Genomic DNA, 20617 nt, shown 5'->3' with positions numbered 1-20617 from the left:
CTTGATGACATGTTTGTCCATTTCCAATAATGCTACTGTGTATTGATACCACTGATGAGAGTACACCATTCCACTACTTTTTTCTTGTCAGTTTATTTCATGGGACAAATTCATTTTAACCAATAATCACCTGACAGTCCACCAGACTGGTTTCCACTATGGACCAAATCAGCTGACTTATCCCACATAACATGAAACATTTTGACCCATCGTACTGTCCTTCTGCATAGTAGCATATCAATCCTAAACAACTCATGTAATCTGGTGTGATACTGCTTTGTATTTTGCCACTGAGGTTTCGAAAAGGTGGAGAAAGTTTATAAAATAATACTTTGAGTTACCTACACTTAGCTGTTGTTTCTGTTTCACACATAACTATTATTTAGAAGCTTGTAGTATATTTCATACAAAAGAGTACTTGCATCAGAATGAACTATAAACCAAAAAGGGGATAAATAACAAGCCATCTGTTGTTAATTGATGCACTGTTCATAAACAATAAGGGTACAGGTTACTTCACTATCTTTCAAGTCCCTACTCCTCTTTCAGTTTAACACCAGCCGCTCATACACACAAAGACTTCCAAAAACAGCCATCAATGGCCATGGTGACAATGAATGCTTTTGAGTGGTTGGGCAGGTGGACAGATGTTAGAAGAGAAGAAAAGAAGTGTGGACTGGACAAGCAAAAGATATACCCGTTAGGGAGGAAGTAAGTAATGGGATAGGAGACAGAGAGACAGCTGTCTTTCATTGACAGTGGAAGGAAAGATTCAACAAGCTAAGTCACAAAACTGAAGCAATGGTGTATAACAAGGAGAAAAAGAGATATTGAGAGACAAACAGAGAGAGAGAAAGGTAGGGACAGTAGTGGGAGAAAAATGTGGGGGAAAACGCCATGCAAGGTCTAGATTTGATATGGATGTACAGGAGGATGTCCTATATCCTTGTAAATGAGATCTACACGTGAATAAAACTACTAGAGGAAAGGATAAAAGTAAAGGATTGGAAAACGGACTAAGAGAGTTTTTGGCAATGTGCATTATGAGAACAGAGGATATGATGGAGGGTCAGTTTGCACGTGTGACCTTTAAAGGAGCTGGTTCTGGATGGGAGCCCCATAGCTGAAGCAGCTCTTGAAGTCACTAATGTTGGGTGTTCTGACACATCCTCCTGTGTATAGTAAAATATGTTTTAGAACAGTTCTATAAAAATAAAAAAAAAATTTAACACATCATGACAAGGGAAGTATGTAAAATTTTAAATAATTGGCCATCAGAGAGCAGAAATATTTTTAAAGTCATAATTACAATATTTATTTACATATTGGATAAGCAGCCATTTATTTTACATTATTCTCTAGATAGTTCTGTGATGCGGATCTTAACCAAAAGATTGTATTAAATAAGTGGTCTGACATTAAAATGAATAAATAGACTGAATTACAATATGTTCACTGGAAATGTTCATTTCTACATTTTTATAATTTAGTTTTTGGAATGAGACAATGAATGTTGCCATTTGCAAGTCATCATTATACTTAAAATAATCTTAAATAGCCTTTAACACAGGTGAAATTAAGAAACATGAACATAAAATGCATGTAAACATAAAAATATGAGAAATCGGGTATTCAAGTAATTGTACATATGTATGATATAGTTAAATTGAAGAGTTTTTATCTCCTAGTCTCATATGGATCCAGTGACAGGTATTTCATTATCTAGCTCTCCTAACTTGACAGCTACAGATCAGTCTGCAGCATGTTTAGCAACTGAGCAGCCAAGTTTGTAATTAGCTGCAATTTGGAACTTGCCATTCATGTGGGCAGATAGCTGAAGAGTTGTCATACCTATGCTAAATGTTCCACAGTAATTACAGCATAGCATGTGACAGGTCTGCTTACAAATGTGCTCCTACAGTTGATGGGGTAAGAAATGCCTTTGTGGTGTGGCTGTGCAATTACATACAAAATTGTGTAATTAAACAGAGTACCTTACAGGAGAGTGAAATTCTTTGAATGTGTTTACTAAATGGCTTTGACAGAAGCACTTCACAATATTTGGTGACATATTTTATCCTGGTAATATCTCTTTCTCTACACTCCCAAGTACCAACTTAATCAAAGTACCTTTGATAATTATACTTTAACAATTTCAGAGAGGTTTGTATAGAAGCTTGATCATCTTGAAAACAAAGCAGAGTAAGTATAATTAAGACATCCTACTTATGTTAAATGTATTCCTATTAAGGAACTTTGTGGGAAGTAGAACCCAACAAGTAATTTCATAAAAAAAAACTCGCACAACAAATCTCCTTAAACTTTTAACTAAACCACAGAGCATTTCCTATATTTCATGCATTTGCCATTTTTGTTTTTCACTTAAATTCTAGAGAGAGATTTCTTATTGTTGAGATGCACTGTAACAGAGAGTATCACTTCATATAGCTGCTGTAATATAATTCTGATAACATGAAACAGACATAGAATCATGAGAAAACATTTTGTTTCGTTTTAAATTTTTGAATAAATAAGTGCAATTGGCTGGTACAGAAATTATAGACTGTTTTACTTACAGCTTTTATTAGTAGGTTCAGACTAATTCTCTGTTTTGTTCCCAAAAGCTTGGGATGAATATAGCTCACTTTTAAAAATAATGACAGAACATTCTACAACTCACCTTACCATCAAAATGTTGATAAGTAGACAGGCATATAAAAATTGAGAATAGCTGCTGAGCTACCAAAATTTCAGTCTTCTTCAGAACATAGTATGTATTTCATGTATTATTCGGAAAACTACTCTCACAAACATTACTTTGAAAAATTATTTTCTGTGCAGGGAATGGTAATGCCAGCAATGAATGAAATGTGGGTGTATTGGGCACCAATTGAAGAACGCTCTCGTTTGATTACAATTACTTTGTCTGGCTGTTCATTTGGTACTGTAATTGCAATGCCAGCATCTGGAATCATAGCTTCTTCACTCAGTTGGCCTTTTGTGTTCTACATATTTGGTATGTATGTTGCATATTTCCAAATTAAGAATGAAAGTGTGAGTTTGCAGGGAACTATCTGAAGAAATTAAGTCAGATTAACAGTGACACATTGCTAACACACACCACATCAGTCCAGAAAGTTTTGAGATTGGATTAGTAAAAAATAAAGAAAAGTTATGATAATGGTTTCAGTGCTTCATATGGTCTATGCAGTCTTCCCCCACTTGAGTACAATGTGCAAAATGTACATACAATCATGTGAAAGTGTCAGAAAAGACCTCATTTGGGATATTGTTTAACTTGCATGTCACATTCACACTCTCTTTCATCTTTGTGAACCTTCATAGACCAACCCAGCACATTGTCATTTTCTGGTAGATTTGTATTGATAATACCAAGTCTCGTCATATGTAATGACACTTTTCCAAAAAGAATTGTCTACATTTTCTGCTTCAATAAAGTCACAGCAAGCATCCATGAATTATTCATTTTGTTTGAGAGTCAGTGTGTGTAGGACAAACTTTGCAGCCCACTTTCCTCTTGACAATGGCTTGAACACTTGATTGACAGATCTTCAGTTGACTGCATCATTGTGATTCATGGCAAAACAACATCGATACAATACAGCTGCATTTATACCACTTAACACTGCCTTCTCACAACTGACTGGTTGAATGCACATCTGTTGTTTAGAGTTGTTAATTCAAGCTGCCATTATAATTACTATCCTGACGTTACAGATGCCAGGAATAAAACGTCTCAGAACTTTTGGATGGTCGGTATACACCCTATGATAAACACAGCAACATTTCAACATGACTCTAAAACATGAAAGGAAGCATTGTAACAGTCAAAATTATGTATTCCTCTGCTAACTGAAAACAACTGAGGAAAAATTAAAGACAACTGATTTCAAGTTTTAAGTACTAACTCTATTTTGATCACAGGAAAATTTCAATTTTTGGAAGACACCTACTGTGGCTTCTTTCACTTAAGTAGTACTAAGTATTTGTCTTTTAAAAAAATCTACACATTTTGTTTTGTTTTTGGCAGTGGATACTTTATTTAATAATATGTTATTGTTTATATTTTAATGTAAGAGATTGCAATTACCATGCTTTCAAGAGTACATAATGATATGACTCCTGCTATAGAGAGATAGTTTCATGTTCCACTGTATCATTTTGCATGATAGATCATACTAATCAACTGGTATTTATTGAGTCAATTCATCTTGTTCTGGGTCTCCCTCTTGCCCTCAAATTTGGTCTCCATCATTCTTTGTGGTATTCTATCTTCCATTTAATTTACAAAGTGTTTGAGAAGGTGATATATTCTAGAATAGTGTTTCACCTTGTTGTTGTTGTTGTTGTTGTTGTTGTGGTCTTCAGTCCTGAGACTGGTTTGATGCAGCTCTCCATGTTACTCTATCCTGTGCAAGCTTCTTCGTCTCCCAGTACCTACTGCAGCCTACATCCTTCTGAATCTGCTTAGTGTATTCATCTCTTGGTCTCCCTCTACGATTTTTACCCTCCACGCTGCCCTCCAATACTAAATTGGTGATCCCTTGATGCCTCAGAACATGTCCTACCAACCGATCCCTTCTTCTAGTCAAGTTGTGCCATAAGCTCTTCTTCTCCCCAATTCTATTCAATACCTCCGCATTAGTTATGTGATCTACCCATCTAATCTTCAGCAGTCTTCTGTAGCACCACATTTCGAAAGCTTCTATTCTCTTCTTGTCCAAACTATTTATCATCCACGTTTCACTTCCGTACATGGCTACACTCCATACAAATACTTTCAGAAACGACTTCCTGACATTTAAATCTATACTCGATGTTAACAAATTTTTCTTCTTCAGACACGCTTTCCTTGCCATTGCCAGTCCACCTTAGATACCTTAGATATCATCAGCAAATCACAGTTAGCATTTTGGAAGTGTTGCTCTACTGAGAAAGCCATTTATATATTTAGTCACCAAATTTTACAAGCATTAAATAATAAAATAGTGCCTGTTCCTATTTTCTGCAAACTGTCTAAGGCATTTGACTATGTGAATCACAGTATTCTCCTAGGTAAATTGAAGTTTTATGCGATTAATGGTATAGCCAGTCGATGGATAATGTCATATCCACCCAAAAGAATGCAGAAAGCTAGTAAGTCAGTCAGTATAATCTGGGGGTGTAATTCTGACTGGGGAGAAATCACTTAGGGGGTTCCCTAAGGCTTAATCTTACATCCACTATTGTTCCTCAAAAATGTAAATGATCTTCTGTCTAATATACAATGAGCAGAATTAGTTCGGCATGCAGATAACACCAGTATTATAAACAATCCAAGCATACATACAGAAATGGGACAAATGGTAAAAAATGTTCTTAAAAGTATCAGTGGTTTTTTGTGAATGGTCTCACCCTCAGTTTCAAAAAGACACTACATATTCAGCTCTGCAGGTAGTACACAAATGATACCTGTAACACATGGTGAGGAAGTAATAAATAGGATGGAAACTTCAAAACTTTTAGGTGTCTTTATTGCTGAGGATTTAAACCAAGAAAAGCACATTTTGGAATTCCTAAATCAACTTAGTTCTACCACATTTGCACTTAGAATCATTGCAAATCTTGGGGAGAGACAAATCAGTAAGCAGACATATTTTGCATATTTTCATTCAATAACATGTGGTTCCTGAAGAGGGGCAGCAGCCTTTTCAGTAGTTGCAAGGGCAACAGTCTGCATGATTGACTGATCTGGCCTTGTAACAATAACCAAAACAGCCTTGCTGTGCTGGTACTGCGAACAGCTGAAAGCAAGAGGAAACTACGGCCATAATTTTTCCCGAGGGCATGCAGCTTTACTGTATGATTAAATGATGATGGCGTCCTCTTGGGTAAAATATTCCGGAGGTAAAATAGTCCCACATTCGGATCCCCGGGCGGGGACTACTCAAGAGGATGTCGTTATCAGGAGGAAGAAAACTGGCGTTCTACGGATTGGAGCATGGAATGTCAGATCCCTTAATCGGGCAGGTAGGTTAGAAAATTTAAAAAGGGAAAAGGATAGGTTAAAGTTAGATATAGTGGGAATTAGTGAAGTTCGGTGGCAGGAGGAACAAGACTTCTGGTCAGGTGACTACAGGGTTATAAAACACAAAATCAAATAGGGGTCATGCAGGAGTAGGTTTAATAATGAATAGGAAAATAGGAACGCGGGTAAGCTACTACAAACAGCATAGTGAACGCATTATTGTGGCCAAGGTAGATACGAAGCCCACACCTACTACAGTAGTACAAGTTTATATGCCAACTAGCTCTGCAGCTGACGAAGAAATTGAACAAATGTATGATGAAGTAAAAGAAATTATTCAGATAGTGAAGGGTGATGAAAATTTAATAGTCATGGGTGACTGGAATTCGGTAGTAGGAAAAGGGAGAGAAGGAAACGTAGTAGGTGAATATGGATTGGGGCTAAGAAATGAAAGAAGAAGCCGCCTGGTAGAATTTTGCACAGAGCACAACTTAATCATAGCTAACACTTGGTTTAAGAATCATGAAAGAAGGTTGTATACATGGAAGAACCCTGGAGATACTAAAAGGTATCAGATAGATTATACAATGGTAAGACAGAGATTTAGGAACCAGGTTTTAAATTGTAGGACATTTCCAGGGGCAGATGTGGACTCTGACCACAATCTATTGGTAATGACCTGTAGATTAAAACTGAAAAAACTGCAAAAAGGTGGGAATTTAAGGAGATGGGACCTGGATAAACAGAAAGAACCAGAGGTTGTACAGAGTTTCAGGGAGAGCATAAGGGAACAATTGACAGGAATGGGGGAGGGACATACAGTAGAAGAAGAATGGGTAGCTTTGAGGGATGAAGTAGTGAAGGCAGCAGAGGATCAAGTAGGTAAAAAGACGAGGGCTAGTAGAAATCTTTGGGTAACAGAAGAAATATTGAATTTAATTGATGAAAGGAGAAAATATAAAAATGCAGTAAATGAAGCAGGCAAAAGGGAATACAAACATCTCAAAACTGACATCGACAGGAAGTGCAAAATGGCTAAGCAGGGATGGCTAGAGGACAAATGTAAGGATGTAGAGGCTTATCTCACTAGGGGTAAGATAGATACTGCCTACAGGAAAATTAAAGAGACCTTTGGAGATAAGAGAACCACTTTGCATGAACCTCAATAGCTCAGATGGAAACCCAGTTGTAAGCAAAGAAGGGAAAGCAGAAAGGTGGAAGGAGTATATAGAGGGTCTATACAAGGGTGATGTACTTGAGGACAATATTATGGAAATGGAAGAGGATGTAGATGAAGATGAAATGGGAGATACGTTACTGCGTGAAGAGTTTGACAGAGCACTGAAAGACCCGAGTCGAAACAAGGCCCCCGGAGTAGACAACATTCCATTGGAACTACTGACGGCCTTGGGAGAGCCAGTCCTGACAAAACTCTACCATCTGGTGAGCAAGATGTATGAAACAGGCGAAATACCCTCAGACTTCAAGAAGAATATAATAATTCCAATCCCAAAGAAAGCAGGTGTTGACAGATGTGAAAATTACCGAACAATCAGTTTAATAAGCCACAGCTGCAAAATACTAACACGAATTCTTTACAGACGAATGGAAAAACTGGTTGAAGCCGACCTCGGGGAAGATCAGTTTGGATTCCGTAGAAATACTGGAACACATGAGGCAATACTGACCTAACGACTTATCTTAGAAGAAAGATTAAGGAGAGGCAAACCTACGTTTTTAGCATTTGTAGACATAGAGAAAGTTTTTGACAATGTTGACTGGAATACTCTCTTTCAAATTCTAAAGGTGGCAGGGGTAAAATACAGGGAGTGAAAGGCTATTTACAATTTGTACAAAAACCAGATGGCAGTTATAAGAGTCGAGGGACATGAAAGGGAAGCAGGGGTTGGGAAGGGAGTAAGACAGGGTTGTAGCCTCTTCCCGATGTTATTCAATCTGTATATTGAGCAAGCAGTAAAGGAAACAAAAGAAAAATTCGGAGTAGGTATTAAAATCCATGGAGAAGAAATAAAAACTTTGAGGTTCGCCGATGACATTGTAATTCTGTCAGAGACAGCAGAGGACTTGGAAAAGCAGTTGAACAGAATGGACAGTGTCTTGAAAGGAGGATATAAGATGAACATCAACAAAAGCAAAATGAGGATAATAATGGTGATACCACATGTTCATGTCTCAACCCCATAACATTCCTAAACCAATCAGTTCTTCCATCTTGGGTATGGACACAGCTGAAGCTTTTGTCAGACATTGCCTGAAGAATTTCAGTTGTTTATTTTCCAACTCACTTTCTCTCCCTGTGTACCATACATTATGGTTTCTTCGAATTACAATTTGTATGGAACATGAAAGAATGACTGGTCAAATGGCTTCATATGCTCTGTAATTAGTCTAATATAGTCTTTGAAACTCCTGCATCACTGAGACAGTGGCTGCTGCACTAGACTTATAAATTCCTAACTTATTATCACTTCTTAAAACTTTGTAAGCAAGCTTTCACGGAATAGTTGGTCTGTCCTCAAGCACCTAAAGTTCTGTTTTTCTACTTTCCCACGATGCTCTGCTGTGGATCAAACAAACATGTGACTATTTGTGCTGTCCTTCTGTGCTTGCAGTCAATATCCCACATTAGTCCTATTTGGTATGGGTCACACACACACTTGAACCACATTGTAAGATGGGCCAGATGAGTATTTGTAAGGTATTTCTATAGAAACACATTATATTTAATCAGTATCTGAGCAGTGAACCAAAGTCTGCCACCTGTTTCACCTATCACTGAGTTTGTGATCATTCCATTTGATATATGTACAAACTATTACACTCAGGTATTTGTAGAGCTGACTGATCAACACTCACTGATACTGTGAGCATAGGGTACAAGGGTTGCCCAGAAAATAATGCACCACATGTTTGTTCTTCAAGAATTCTGCATTGAGAATTACACACATGAAAGAATGGTGTTTTATCTACATATCCTATTTTTCCACATAATCTCCATTTCGCCTTCCTCCAGAGTGAAAGAACTGCATATATGCTCTTTTGATACCAATCCTTGTCTTGGTCACAAAGCCAGTGCTTCACTGTGTGAATCACCTCCTCCTCATCTGCAAAATCTCTTCCACAAATGGCATCCTTTAATCTGTCCTTGCAGATGAACATCAGCAGCTCACTGCAACATGTTAGGTGTGACAGCCATGGATGGTCTCCCCAACCACTGCAAACTGTGGAGCAGTGCCAAACCTCCTTCTGATGACCTCACCCTCCACACCCAGTGACTGTACTTCTGTCGACATAGACTTTGCACAAGTGTTTGTGAATATTTCCCACAGTTTATTTCTCTGCAATGAGAAATTCAATGATGGCACAGTGCTTGTAACGTACATCACGTACAGACACCATTTTGAACCTGTCCTGCAGCTACGGTACACTATCTGTCAAAAGTGATGGACACTTGGCACACTTGCTCAGGAGACTTCAAATGATACATATATAACATTCCACATTCGTATCCTTGTTTTCAGCTGAGAAAAAAAAAAGTGGTGCATTACTTTCTGGGCAACCTTCATACTTTGTGTTCTATATGTGTCATTACAAACAGAAATTGTCTCTGCTAGTAATGAGTATGTCAGTTATGTATACTTTAAAGTGGAGGCTGTAATTGTTTCAGTTTCTAAAGAGAGAGAGAGAGAGAGAGAGAGAGAGAGAGAGAGAGAGAGAGAGAGAGAGAGAGAGAGAGAGAGATGGTTAGGTGGGGGAGGGGGGGGGGGGGGGAAGGAGAGAGAATCAGATATTATTGCCTACTTTGTATTCTGTTGTTAGGTATATGAAATAAGATCAATGTTTTATGTCATATAATACAACTGAGTTGTCATTACAGGAGGATTAGGATTACTATGGTATGCAATTTGGGTGCCATGTGTGAAGAATACTCCAGAAAATGACACCAGAATTTCAGTAGAAGAGTTAAAATACATCACTGAAAGGAAAGACTATTCAGCTCAAGAGAGTAAGGTGAGAAACTTTCAGATAGAGTTACCATGTATCAGTAAGCTTAAACTAATTTCGAGTTCGGCACAAAAAGTTCAGTACACACAAAGAAGACAAGTCAGAGATGTATGTAACCATGCTGATGGTTATAAGTATACATTACAGTACATTTGCTGCATTTTAAGACCTTGAAGTAGAAAGTCAGGCTGTTACAATATAAAAATTCAAAATAAGAAGCATTTCTGTTTATCAAGTGACACAGAATGGTACACATGAACAAAGATACTTTAACAAGGCATATTTACAGTTTCATTTTAGAGACTGATACAGTTATACAGACAGTAGCATAGGTTATGGTAGTGGGGGTGGGATTGGGGGCATTTCATATCTGTTTTCTGGAAGCAGAAGAGGTGAAGCACAATTAATTATAAAATAAATCTCAAAACTATTGAAGACTGTATCCATAACAATCAAACATATAGCACTTTATTAACAGGTACCTGCTACCTGTAGTGTACTTAACTGAGAGAGCTCATTTTGTATGAGATTTTTACACATTAATTTGCTGTCAGGCAGGTAAAGCTCAGAAACAGATTTATATTTTTGGTATTTTTCATTGGATGCTAACTTGAGGAAAAGCATCAAAAATTGAAAGTACAAAGCCACTGTAAGGGCTTAGGACACAGAGCCATCAGGTATTTTCATCTGCAAGGAGAATAGTGATCACCAGTGATAGTTTTGATCAAGAGGATGGGAGATCAAATCTCTGTTTGGTTATTCAAATTTAGGTTTTCCATGATTTCCATAATTAATTTAGGACAATGGCTGGTTACTTTGAAAAGGATACAGCCGACTTCTTTCCTCATCCCCCCTAATCCAACTTCACGTTCTCTCAATAAAGACTGCATCAGCAATAGGACATTGAAGTCAAATCTTCCTCTTGATTTCTATGGACCCTTTTACAGATATGTGCTGTATGAAAATTATGTAACTTTAATAATTAAATATATCGCAGATTCATTTACAGTTGCCCTAGAATTCTAACATCCATTTAGTCCTAAATTTTATATTCTGATGCATATGGTTTTAATAGAATGCTAATAGACATCAGGTACAAAACTGTGAATTCCCAGATATTCAAACACAAAGTAAAAGAATACATTATTAGCCACTTTGATAATTGAAAAATTGTATGGACCGAGGGATGTAAATTCTGATTAACAATAATATTCATGGTTTACACATTTTTAACTTTTCTAGTATATAGATGGCTGGTAATTAAAATTAATAAAATTGCTTAAACACTTAGTATGAAATAATAGAAAAAACAACTGAATAGTCGAAGAGTCAGGGTAGGGGCTTCTTTTTTTCTCCCAAAATAGCAGTTTTTCTCCCTTATGTCTAAGGTTGCTAACAAATGGATGCAAAACATAGCCAGCAATGCACCCAGTCTGATAGTATCATATCAGCTGTAGTGTATCCAGATTTAACTGTCAAAATCAAATGAGAGTTAATGAAACAGGAACAAGGTTACATGCAAATAATTGAGAGAAATAATTAAAACTTTTCTAGCTTTCACAAGAAAGTACACACACACACACACACACACACATACACACACACACACAAATGGTTCAAATGGCTCTGAGCACTATGCGACTTAACTTCTGAGGTCATCAGTTGCCCAGAACTTAGAACTAATTAAACCTAACTAACCTAAGGACAAACCCAAACAAAAATAGAGAGCCTAATGAAGCGGAAGCCTGACTCAGAAATAGCTTTCGCATAACAGGTCACACTTCCATATCATCAGCCAGTAAATTTTTAATAGCTACTTCCGCACAGAAGCAAAAAATTTTGCACCCACTACTGGCAACCAACTACAGATGCATTATGTGTACCTATTCAGAATCCTGCACCAGGAGACAGCCTACATGAAAATCATTTTTCAAACAATTGAAAATCCTTGACTGAATGTTATGTTTCTATTCATCACATACAGGAAACATTGAGCAGCAGACAGGCCCTTTCCAAAATACATGTGAAGGCAGAGTAAACTATTGGGCAAAGTGCTTCGTCAGACTTAGAAAAACACACACACATTGATAAATGTTCAGCAGACATACATATGGCAATGGCCTTGCCGCAGTGGATACACCGGTTCCCGTCAGATCACCGAAGTTAAGCGCTGTCGGGTGTGGCCGGCACTTGGATGGGTGACCATCCGGGCCACCATGTGCTGTTGCCATTTTTCGGGGTGCACTCAGCCTCATGATGCCAATTGAGGAGCTACTTGACCGAGTAGTAGCGGCTCCGGTCAAAGAAAACCATCGTAACGATCGGGAGAGCAGTGTGCTGACCACACGCCCCTCCTATCCGCATCCTCAATTGAGGATGACACGGCGGTCAGATGGTCCCGATGAGCCACTTGTGGTCTGACGACGGAGTGCTTGCTTGCTTGACATACACATGGCTGCTCTTATCTCCAGGCCTGATGCTTGGCTACAGTAAGTAGAAATTTCATCTAGTGTGGGTAGTAGGGGTGCAGAAGAGGTGTGGGGTGGGTAAGGAGAGGAATAACATGACAGAGGTAGGTGAAGATATGGTAGTCATTTGTGTGAGAGTGACGAAGGACTTGGGAGGGACATGATGGTGGACTGCTATGTGTATCGTCAGGAAGCAGCACTTGGAGGGGAGAAGGGGACGGGAGAGAAGCAGAGAAGGTGAAAGGACTATACAGGTGTGCTGGGGAGATAAAAGGCATGTGTGAAGCTGGAGTGGAAGCAGGCAAGGGCATAAGGCAGGTAGAAGACAGGGGCTAGAGAAAGTTGAGGCCAGGGGATTTATGGGAATGAAAGATATGTTGCAAGGAGAGTTCCCACCTGTGTAATTCAGAAAGGTGGTGTTGAGAAGAATAAATATGGCACCAGTGGGAAGAATAAATATGGCACCAGCTGTGAAGTAGTCATTCAAGACAGGCTCACTGTGTTACATGGCGTGTTCAGCAACTGACTGGTCCACTCGTCTCTTGACCAGTGTTTGATAGCGGCCATTCATTTGAAGAGACAGCCTGTTAGCAGTTATAATGTCATAGAATGCCAGACAGTGTTTCCGGCTAAATTGGTAGACTGTATGGCTGCTTTTACAGGTGTCCCTGCCTCTGGCAGGGGAGAAATACATGTGCCATGACTGGATTAAGTCATAGTGAGGGGATGTATGGGACAGGTCTTTGCACCTATGGATTTTACAGAGATGTGAATCATTGGACAAGAGGTTGCAAGCAGGAGTAAATAGGGGCAGATAAGGATACCGTATAGGTTGGATGCGCAGCAGATTACCACACTGGGAGCAGTTGGAAGGGTACCTCTCCATTTCAAAGCACGAGGGGAAGTAGTTGTAACCCTGATGGAGAACTTTATTCAGTTGCTGTTGTAGGTGGTACTGAGTCATGAGAGGGATGCTCCTTTTTTGCTAGTCATGGAATATGTTGGGGATGTTAGGTGATTAGGGAGACAAGGTGGAAGAGAGCCATTTCTGGGCAGTGGGGGAGGGTAATTTTGGTCTATGAGGGCCTCAACAAGACCCTTGATATACTTCGACAGCTTCTTCTCTGCTGTTCCCTCAGCTTGCATAAGGTCATTATATGACTTTTTTTATACAATGCATTATATATCTTGAAGATATAATTTACTTCTAAAGATAATGTATCAATGGAATGATCTGTCATTTGACACCTGTCAAATAATAATTTGAAATTTCTATTATAAATGGTAAATATGTGACCTATAGTACCCATGTCGAACACTAGAAAATTGCACAAATGCCAAAACAAGCTTGTTATGTACCTGTATAAAAACAGCAAGAAATAAACTATTTGCAGCAAATTTTGTAAAAATATAAAGATGTTTGGAGAGGCACAACTCGTCATTGCAGATGCAACAGCCATGAGCAGCTAGACCATATGCAAAGTACTTCTTGGTGTTGAATGGATGGCTACTGTCGAAATGGAGGTATTGTTAATGGTTGGTAGGTTTAATGTGGACTGAGGTACTGATAAAGCCAGCTCTGAAATCTATGTTGACGTCAAAGTGGGTTGTTGGGCTGAGGAGGGCCAGGTGAAGTGAATGAATGGGAGAGAAGAAGTTGAGGTTCTGGCAGAGTGTTAATAGTGTGTTTTCACTCTCGGTCCATAGATGTCTTCACTGAATCTGAAGGCGATGGGTCTGGAATTCTGGTGGTTAGGAAGGTTTCTCTAGATACCCCATTGATAGTTGAATAGTGCCGTGTGATTGACCATGGCCACACCATGAATTTGTTTGTTCGTGGTGCCCTCAAAAGAAAGATAGTTACAGGTTAGGATACATCTGTTCATGATGACCAGGCAAGAGATTGTGGGTTTAGAATCAACTGGGCATTGTAATAGATAGCATTCAGTAGCAGGGAGGCCATAGTTGTTGGGGATGTTGATATAGAAGTAGGTGGCATAAACAGTGATGATCAAGGTGCTGGGTGGCAATGGGACAGGAACAATGCAGGGTTGATAGGGGAAATGGTTAGTGTATCCTGTACAGGAGGATAGGTTTACGAGTATTCAGCTGAACATAATGGTCAGCAATGACAAGTGATTTTCTCTGTGGGGGTGCAGTATACAGCTACAGTGGTATGTCCTGGGTGATTGTGGTTGAGTTTATGTATTTTAGGAGTGGTGGTGTAAGAAGAGGAGAAGTTCTGGCATTGACCAATAGATTTTAGGAGGGACTGGAGATCATGCTTTGCTTCTGGAATGAGGTTACTGTGGCTGGACTAGTAGATGGACAGTCCGACAGCTGGTGGAGGCCTTCATTCACATAGTCTTGCAGTTCAGAACAACTGTGTTGAAGCCTTTATTGTCAGGTAGGATTATAATGTAAACATCAGTTTTTAAGGTGGTGGATTGCAGTCCTCCTTGTGCATGCAAGGCTGGTTTCCATGTTGAAGGATTTGAGAATGATGATGAGTGAATATTTGATGTTAGGAAATTCTGCAAATTTGTCAGGGGATGGTTGTAGTTGAGTAGAGGTGAACTGTGCTTAAATGAAGGAGTAAACTTAATTAGGCCTGTTCAATTTTGGTTTTGGGTTGAGGCTGATTGGTAGTGTTGGTGGGCCCAGCGTGACTGAATTTGGGAGTGGGCAAAATATGGGCTTTTTCAAAGGATGGATACTTCTGTAGGAATGAGGTTTTTGGAGGACATGTTCATAACTGAGTTTTGTGTTTGTCTAGGCTCTGTGTCCTGCAGGAAGGGGGAGTGACTTTTTGATGGTATTTCAGATTTAGTAGGTTTGCAAAACAGGATTTGATGGCTACAATGGAGTGTGCAGGAGATCTGATGAAGGGTCTTTTAGTGGTGGTGGTGGATAGTTGTAGTCAAAGGTGCGAGTATGAGGTAACTAGATCAGACAGTTTTCTGAGCTGGAGTTGCGCATACTGATTTCCTGGAGGACAAGGACTTCAGTCTGGAAGATGAGATGTAGATATTTGAGACTGTGGAGCAGAAGGATTTTACAATGGAGAAGAGGTAGTTCAAGGAGGCTTGGGGCTGAGTGATACTGTCTTGCAGGACTAGGCTGATGAGAGTCATGTACTAACAGAACTTGAATAGTTATAGGTTATTGTGGAAGGATGAGTTGCAGCTTGAAATGGATAATTTGATGGTTAGGTCATTGGGAGAGGGTAGAATCCATTTTCTATCTAAGTAACAACACAGTAGTTGAGGTAGACAGGTAAAAATATGTATAAATATCTACCCACCCCAGTCAAGATTGCTGATCGCCACAGTGTAACCACGTGTGTGTTTCTTTCATCTGATGAAGGACTTTGTATGGTAGCTAAAAGACATCCAGTAGTAGATATTGAGTAGTCTACTTTTAATGTACAGGTACATGTCTGTTGTTCAGCTCCTCCTTTATTTGGTGAGTAGCAGTCTATCCTAATTCACAATGTTATTCCATCCCTGATTTTCCATCCTAAAGATCTTAAAGGAATCATTGTTTCCGTACGTTTATTGATTGGGCTATCACAAACAAACATTTAGGTCTGTTCCCTAAGAATTGTTGTTAACTTCAGGGACAAATGTCTTACAGAGTAATATTTGAGCTCCTGCCTCAAATAAAAGTTGATCATTGTAAAAAAGATAGTAACCACAACTGTCTTGGTGTTTGAACATGTCTTTCTCACATGCATTTATTGTTGGGTGGAATATTAACCAAAGACCACACATACTGACTCATAAAATTTGCTATTTGAGGAAGTCAAGATATTCACAAATAGCATATAGCATCCTCATTACTTTCAAGTGATTGTAACTAATATTTTATAAGTCATTATAAACTTCAATAAGGAACTGTCACTCTCCAGTGGATTGTGAGTTGATTTGAAACTTCCTGCCAGATTAAAACTGAGTGCCAGACCAGGATCCAAACATGGAACTGCAACTATAATATTGCATTTTTTAAAGTTGTGGCAGTTCATTATGAACAGTTTTATATTCATTTACTTTTATATGTAACCATAAGTCCAGCAGTAAAGCTAATAGAGGTACTTGTGATGCTCATAATAATTACTGAAAGTAATTTGTAGAAACAGCAACATCACTGACCAGTTAGAGCGACTATGTGGACTCTTGACAGTTTAGTGGATGCTGTGTCTCTATCACATTCTGATGTTCTGTGTACACTTATATAAAATCATTGTTACTCTAAATATAGGTTGTGCATCACATATTCTACACCTATTAGTATCTAAGTTCCTTTGTTGGTGACCCACAAAACTCATGAACACTGTTTTTGACACCTACAAACACGTATTCAAACAAGGCTACTGACCGAAAATGCATTCCAGATATAGTGTTTTTGCCTACATCAGCACCCAAGAAATAGCCTGCCTGGACAAGGAATATCTACTTGACATGTTAAGTACTCTGCAGTGATGCATTCATCATCTCCAAGGGACAAAAATATAGAGCAGTGCCAGACAGTTCCACACTACCCTATTAGTTGTGCAGTGCTCACAAAATGATCCCCTTTCCACAACCACAGGACACTTGTTCAATCAATGTCTCCATGATCATGCTTCTCAACCCACTGAACAGTGCTCAGGTGTTCCCTCCCACTCCACTACCATTTCGTACAGTCGACAACATGCAACTGACATGGCCAATAATGGCAGTCATCTTGCCTTGCCGCGACCTCAGCTCACCTCACGACAGCAAGAGCTTGGCCACATGAATTCAGCTGACCTTCACTGATCAGGATATGCTCACCTCCATGCCAAGGTATCACAACTTCACACAACCATAGACACTGAAGCTGATGCACCATGGCATTCAGCTATGCTGTCATGCCCTCACCCGGCCGCCGCTGAGATGATGCGACTTGGCTCAATTTCACTGACCGGGAGAACACCACTTTTCCACAGCAACAGTCAATGAACATAGCAAGCAACCTGTCCCACAGGTCCAAGTCTACGTTAGTTCCGTCTGCATTTCAGCTCCTCTGCATGCCATGCAAGCTCTGCCAACGAAATGCACTGTCCGCATTGAATCACAGATGCAACTCAAGATGCCCACCTAGTAAATATGACAATACAACAACCCACACACAGACGTAAACAATAACCACAATGATGTTGTACTGCAGTGATTACACCACCTAGAGAACTGTGACACAACATTAGTCTAGTTACTTCCACTGTGTAACAGTTATACCACAACAATAAATGAGACATTCAACCTCCAGTAGGATAACACAGCAATGAGAAATGATCCACCTGTGCCTGGTTCCCAGCCCAGCCACAGCATGGTTAGTCAAGCACATCTCTACAAAGATGATGAGCTGTAAGCACAGTCTCTCTCTCACTTATGCTCTGCACTACCAGAATGGAGAGGTGCTCTATGGAATCACTAAGAGACATAAGAACAGAGTTCAAAATTTGACTATATTTTAGTACACAATAATTCACAAAAACACGTTAGACTAAAGAGGAAAATTAATAATATGTGCTGACAAATGAAAAGTATTTTTCAACTTTCACTGAAACAGTATTTCAAATTGTTTCTTTATTTTGCAGACTATTAAAACTCCTTGGCTTAAAATATTCTCATCGCCACCATTCATTGCAACTGTCATATCACATTTTGCAGCTAATTATGGACTTTTCATGTTTCTGACAGAATTACCTACTTTTATGAGTGGTATGTTGTCTAAAATTATGATAAATAAAGAATAAAGTACACTGATTTATTATACATGTATCTTTGTTAATGTGGCCTACTATTTATTTTGCAGATACTCTTAATTTTGATCTCCAGAAAACAGGGTTTCTTTCTGCTCTCCCCCACTTAGTGATGTGTATTGTCCTTCAGATCTCAGGTCACTTGTATGACTACTTAAATAAGAAGAAAGTTCTTTCTCCCACACTGGTGAGTTAAGTAATCAAATAGATCTGAAAGGTGTTGAAAAACTATTTTAAGATCTAAAGAACCATAAAAATACTGAAATAAAATATGATTGAAACTAAATAGGTTATTATAAAAATTATAGACGCAAAATCTTTCAAAATCTGCCTTTTTCTCCCCAGAATAGAATGAAAAAAGCAGAAAGAAAAGTAAATATGCAAAAATTAAAAAGTGAGGATAGTGGGGGAATTTTTTTCTAACTGAATATGACATGCAGGTATAGTAGTATTGCTACACGAGCAGGCTAAAAGGGAATGGTACATCATGGATACATGTCATGAAAGAATGTTCAGCTTCAAATAGTTCCTTTATTGGAATATCACAGTCTGTTACACAAACTTACAAAAATGCAGGGGCACTAAGAACGTAGTGTGTGGACAGTAAGTTGGGAATGTTGGTCTCACAGGGAGCGCGCAAGGGATAAGTTCCTGCAGTCGCACTGTCCTCTGTGCCCTCGTTGGGTTAGATGGACAGAGCATCTGCCATGTAAACAGGAGATCCCGGGTTCAAGTCCCGGTTGGGGCACACATTTTCAACTATCCCTACTGATGTATATCAATGCCTGTCGACAGTGTAGGGTCTTGATTTAATTATCATTTCATACAAAAATGTCTGTGAACAGAGGAAACTAGGGCCATTTGGTTTACCAGTACATGTCACGAGCGCCGATCATCCATCAGAAAGATCAGGACATCATCAATATTGTTGTGATACAACAAATGTGACTAATTTAATATAGGAATTGAAGAACTATGCAAGACACAAACAACTGGATTTACATGAGTAGTGTGAGTGTATCTAATGGAACAAAAAGGAACAATGCAAAGATATATACAATTTACAAATGTAGTGACTAAACAAGTACAATAACCAAAGCTATAGCATGACACAATAATGAACTCATGGTCCATAGGCAAACTAATCTCTCAATTTTAGGATTTTGTCTCTTAACGGCTGCACGCTTGATACCGCAGCTGGTTACTTCATTCACAGAGGTGTCAGATCACACTGCACTTGCTATATCATAAGGACTCTGTGAAGCGGATACTCCAGTCAGAAAGGCCACAGTGAGGTGGTGCTGAATCATTACTGCCCCAAAATATCATGTCAGTCCTATGCCAACTAGCCTCTATAAGTACCAAGGGAAGCCTGCAATGCTATTCGCTTCGTAGGCACACAAAACTGACTCACCTTTGATGTCATGGGACATCCATTTATTTTGTACTGCTACAACAAACTGTAAAGTTCTTATAAATTAGTAACTTGAACATGTAAGAAACATTTAATAACTTCACTCATCACGTGAACAGCTCAGCATCAGTGCAGGAAGTGTTGGGAGTTGTGAGCACTTCCTATAACATGCTTTTCAGGTAAAAGCCAGGTGCTGCAACAAACAGGTGCATAGCAGAGAAAAGTCTTTTCCTTGGATGCTTACTGCTTCCTGGGTCACATGTCATATGTTAGGGCAGATGGGTGGTGGGCACAAATGCATAGCTGTGAGTCGTCACACAGCTCACCCCCCTGTCATCACACGGCTCACCCCTTGCGAGGAGGAGAGAGTTGGTTGATGGACGCAGTGGATGCACCCAGGGCAGCAGTGCAGTGTGATCAGGACTGGGTCTGCTGGTGATGGTAGAGATGGCAGCATGGCATGCAGCGGCCTCTGGGATATCATGTTGTGAGTCAGGTGTGGTAGCAACACCCCACTGTACTGCCAGTGGGGACAGGGGGTGGTTGTAGTCAGGCCTGTCACAGTGTGGAGGTGAAGCCTGATGAGGGTAACAGTTTCCAGGGATGGATGAAGAGATTAGAGCCAGTGTCAAGATGGTAGGGTTGTTGGTGAGGAAGAACTCCAACAATTATGGACAAGCAGGTGCTGAGAAATAGTGGAGCAGCCAGGAGCACCTAATGCTGGCCACTACTGGTGTTTGGGGACCATGCACATGGTGACTGGCAGTTTCCAGCATCACTGCCAGTTCTTTTTTGGTTCCAGTAAAGATCACTGGTACCCTAAATGTCAAACATCCCAGCCATCACTAGCTGTTTGGGAGAGGGGGATGTGCACTGGGGCGGGCACAGCATGGGGC

The 20617-nt window shown here is 39.5% G+C and overlaps 1 protein-coding gene and 1 pseudogene across 1 annotated transcript in view; both read left to right on the top strand.

Moving 5' to 3' along the window:
• Positions 1 to 20617, top strand: part of LOC124596008 (sialin-like) — a 153826-nt gene that overhangs the window by 121416 nt on the left and 11793 nt on the right. Inside the window, exons 5-8 of the mRNA XM_047134960.1 lie at positions 2842 to 3016; positions 9927 to 10060; positions 18143 to 18266; positions 18361 to 18494. Coding sequence (XP_046990916.1) covers positions 2842 to 3016; positions 9927 to 10060; positions 18143 to 18266; positions 18361 to 18494 — 567 coding nt within the window. The remainder of the gene's footprint in view (positions 1 to 2841; positions 3017 to 9926; positions 10061 to 18142; positions 18267 to 18360; positions 18495 to 20617) is intronic.
• Positions 12167 to 12284, top strand: LOC124597419 (annotated as a pseudogene).

This window comes from Schistocerca americana, chromosome 2 (assembly GCF_021461395.2).
Source record: "Schistocerca americana isolate TAMUIC-IGC-003095 chromosome 2, iqSchAmer2.1, whole genome shotgun sequence".
In the NCBI taxonomy this organism is placed as follows: Eukaryota; Metazoa; Arthropoda; class Insecta; order Orthoptera; family Acrididae; genus Schistocerca; species Schistocerca americana.
The sequence above is the reverse complement of the archived record's forward strand: the minus strand, read 5'-3'. Positions and strand labels throughout refer to the sequence as shown.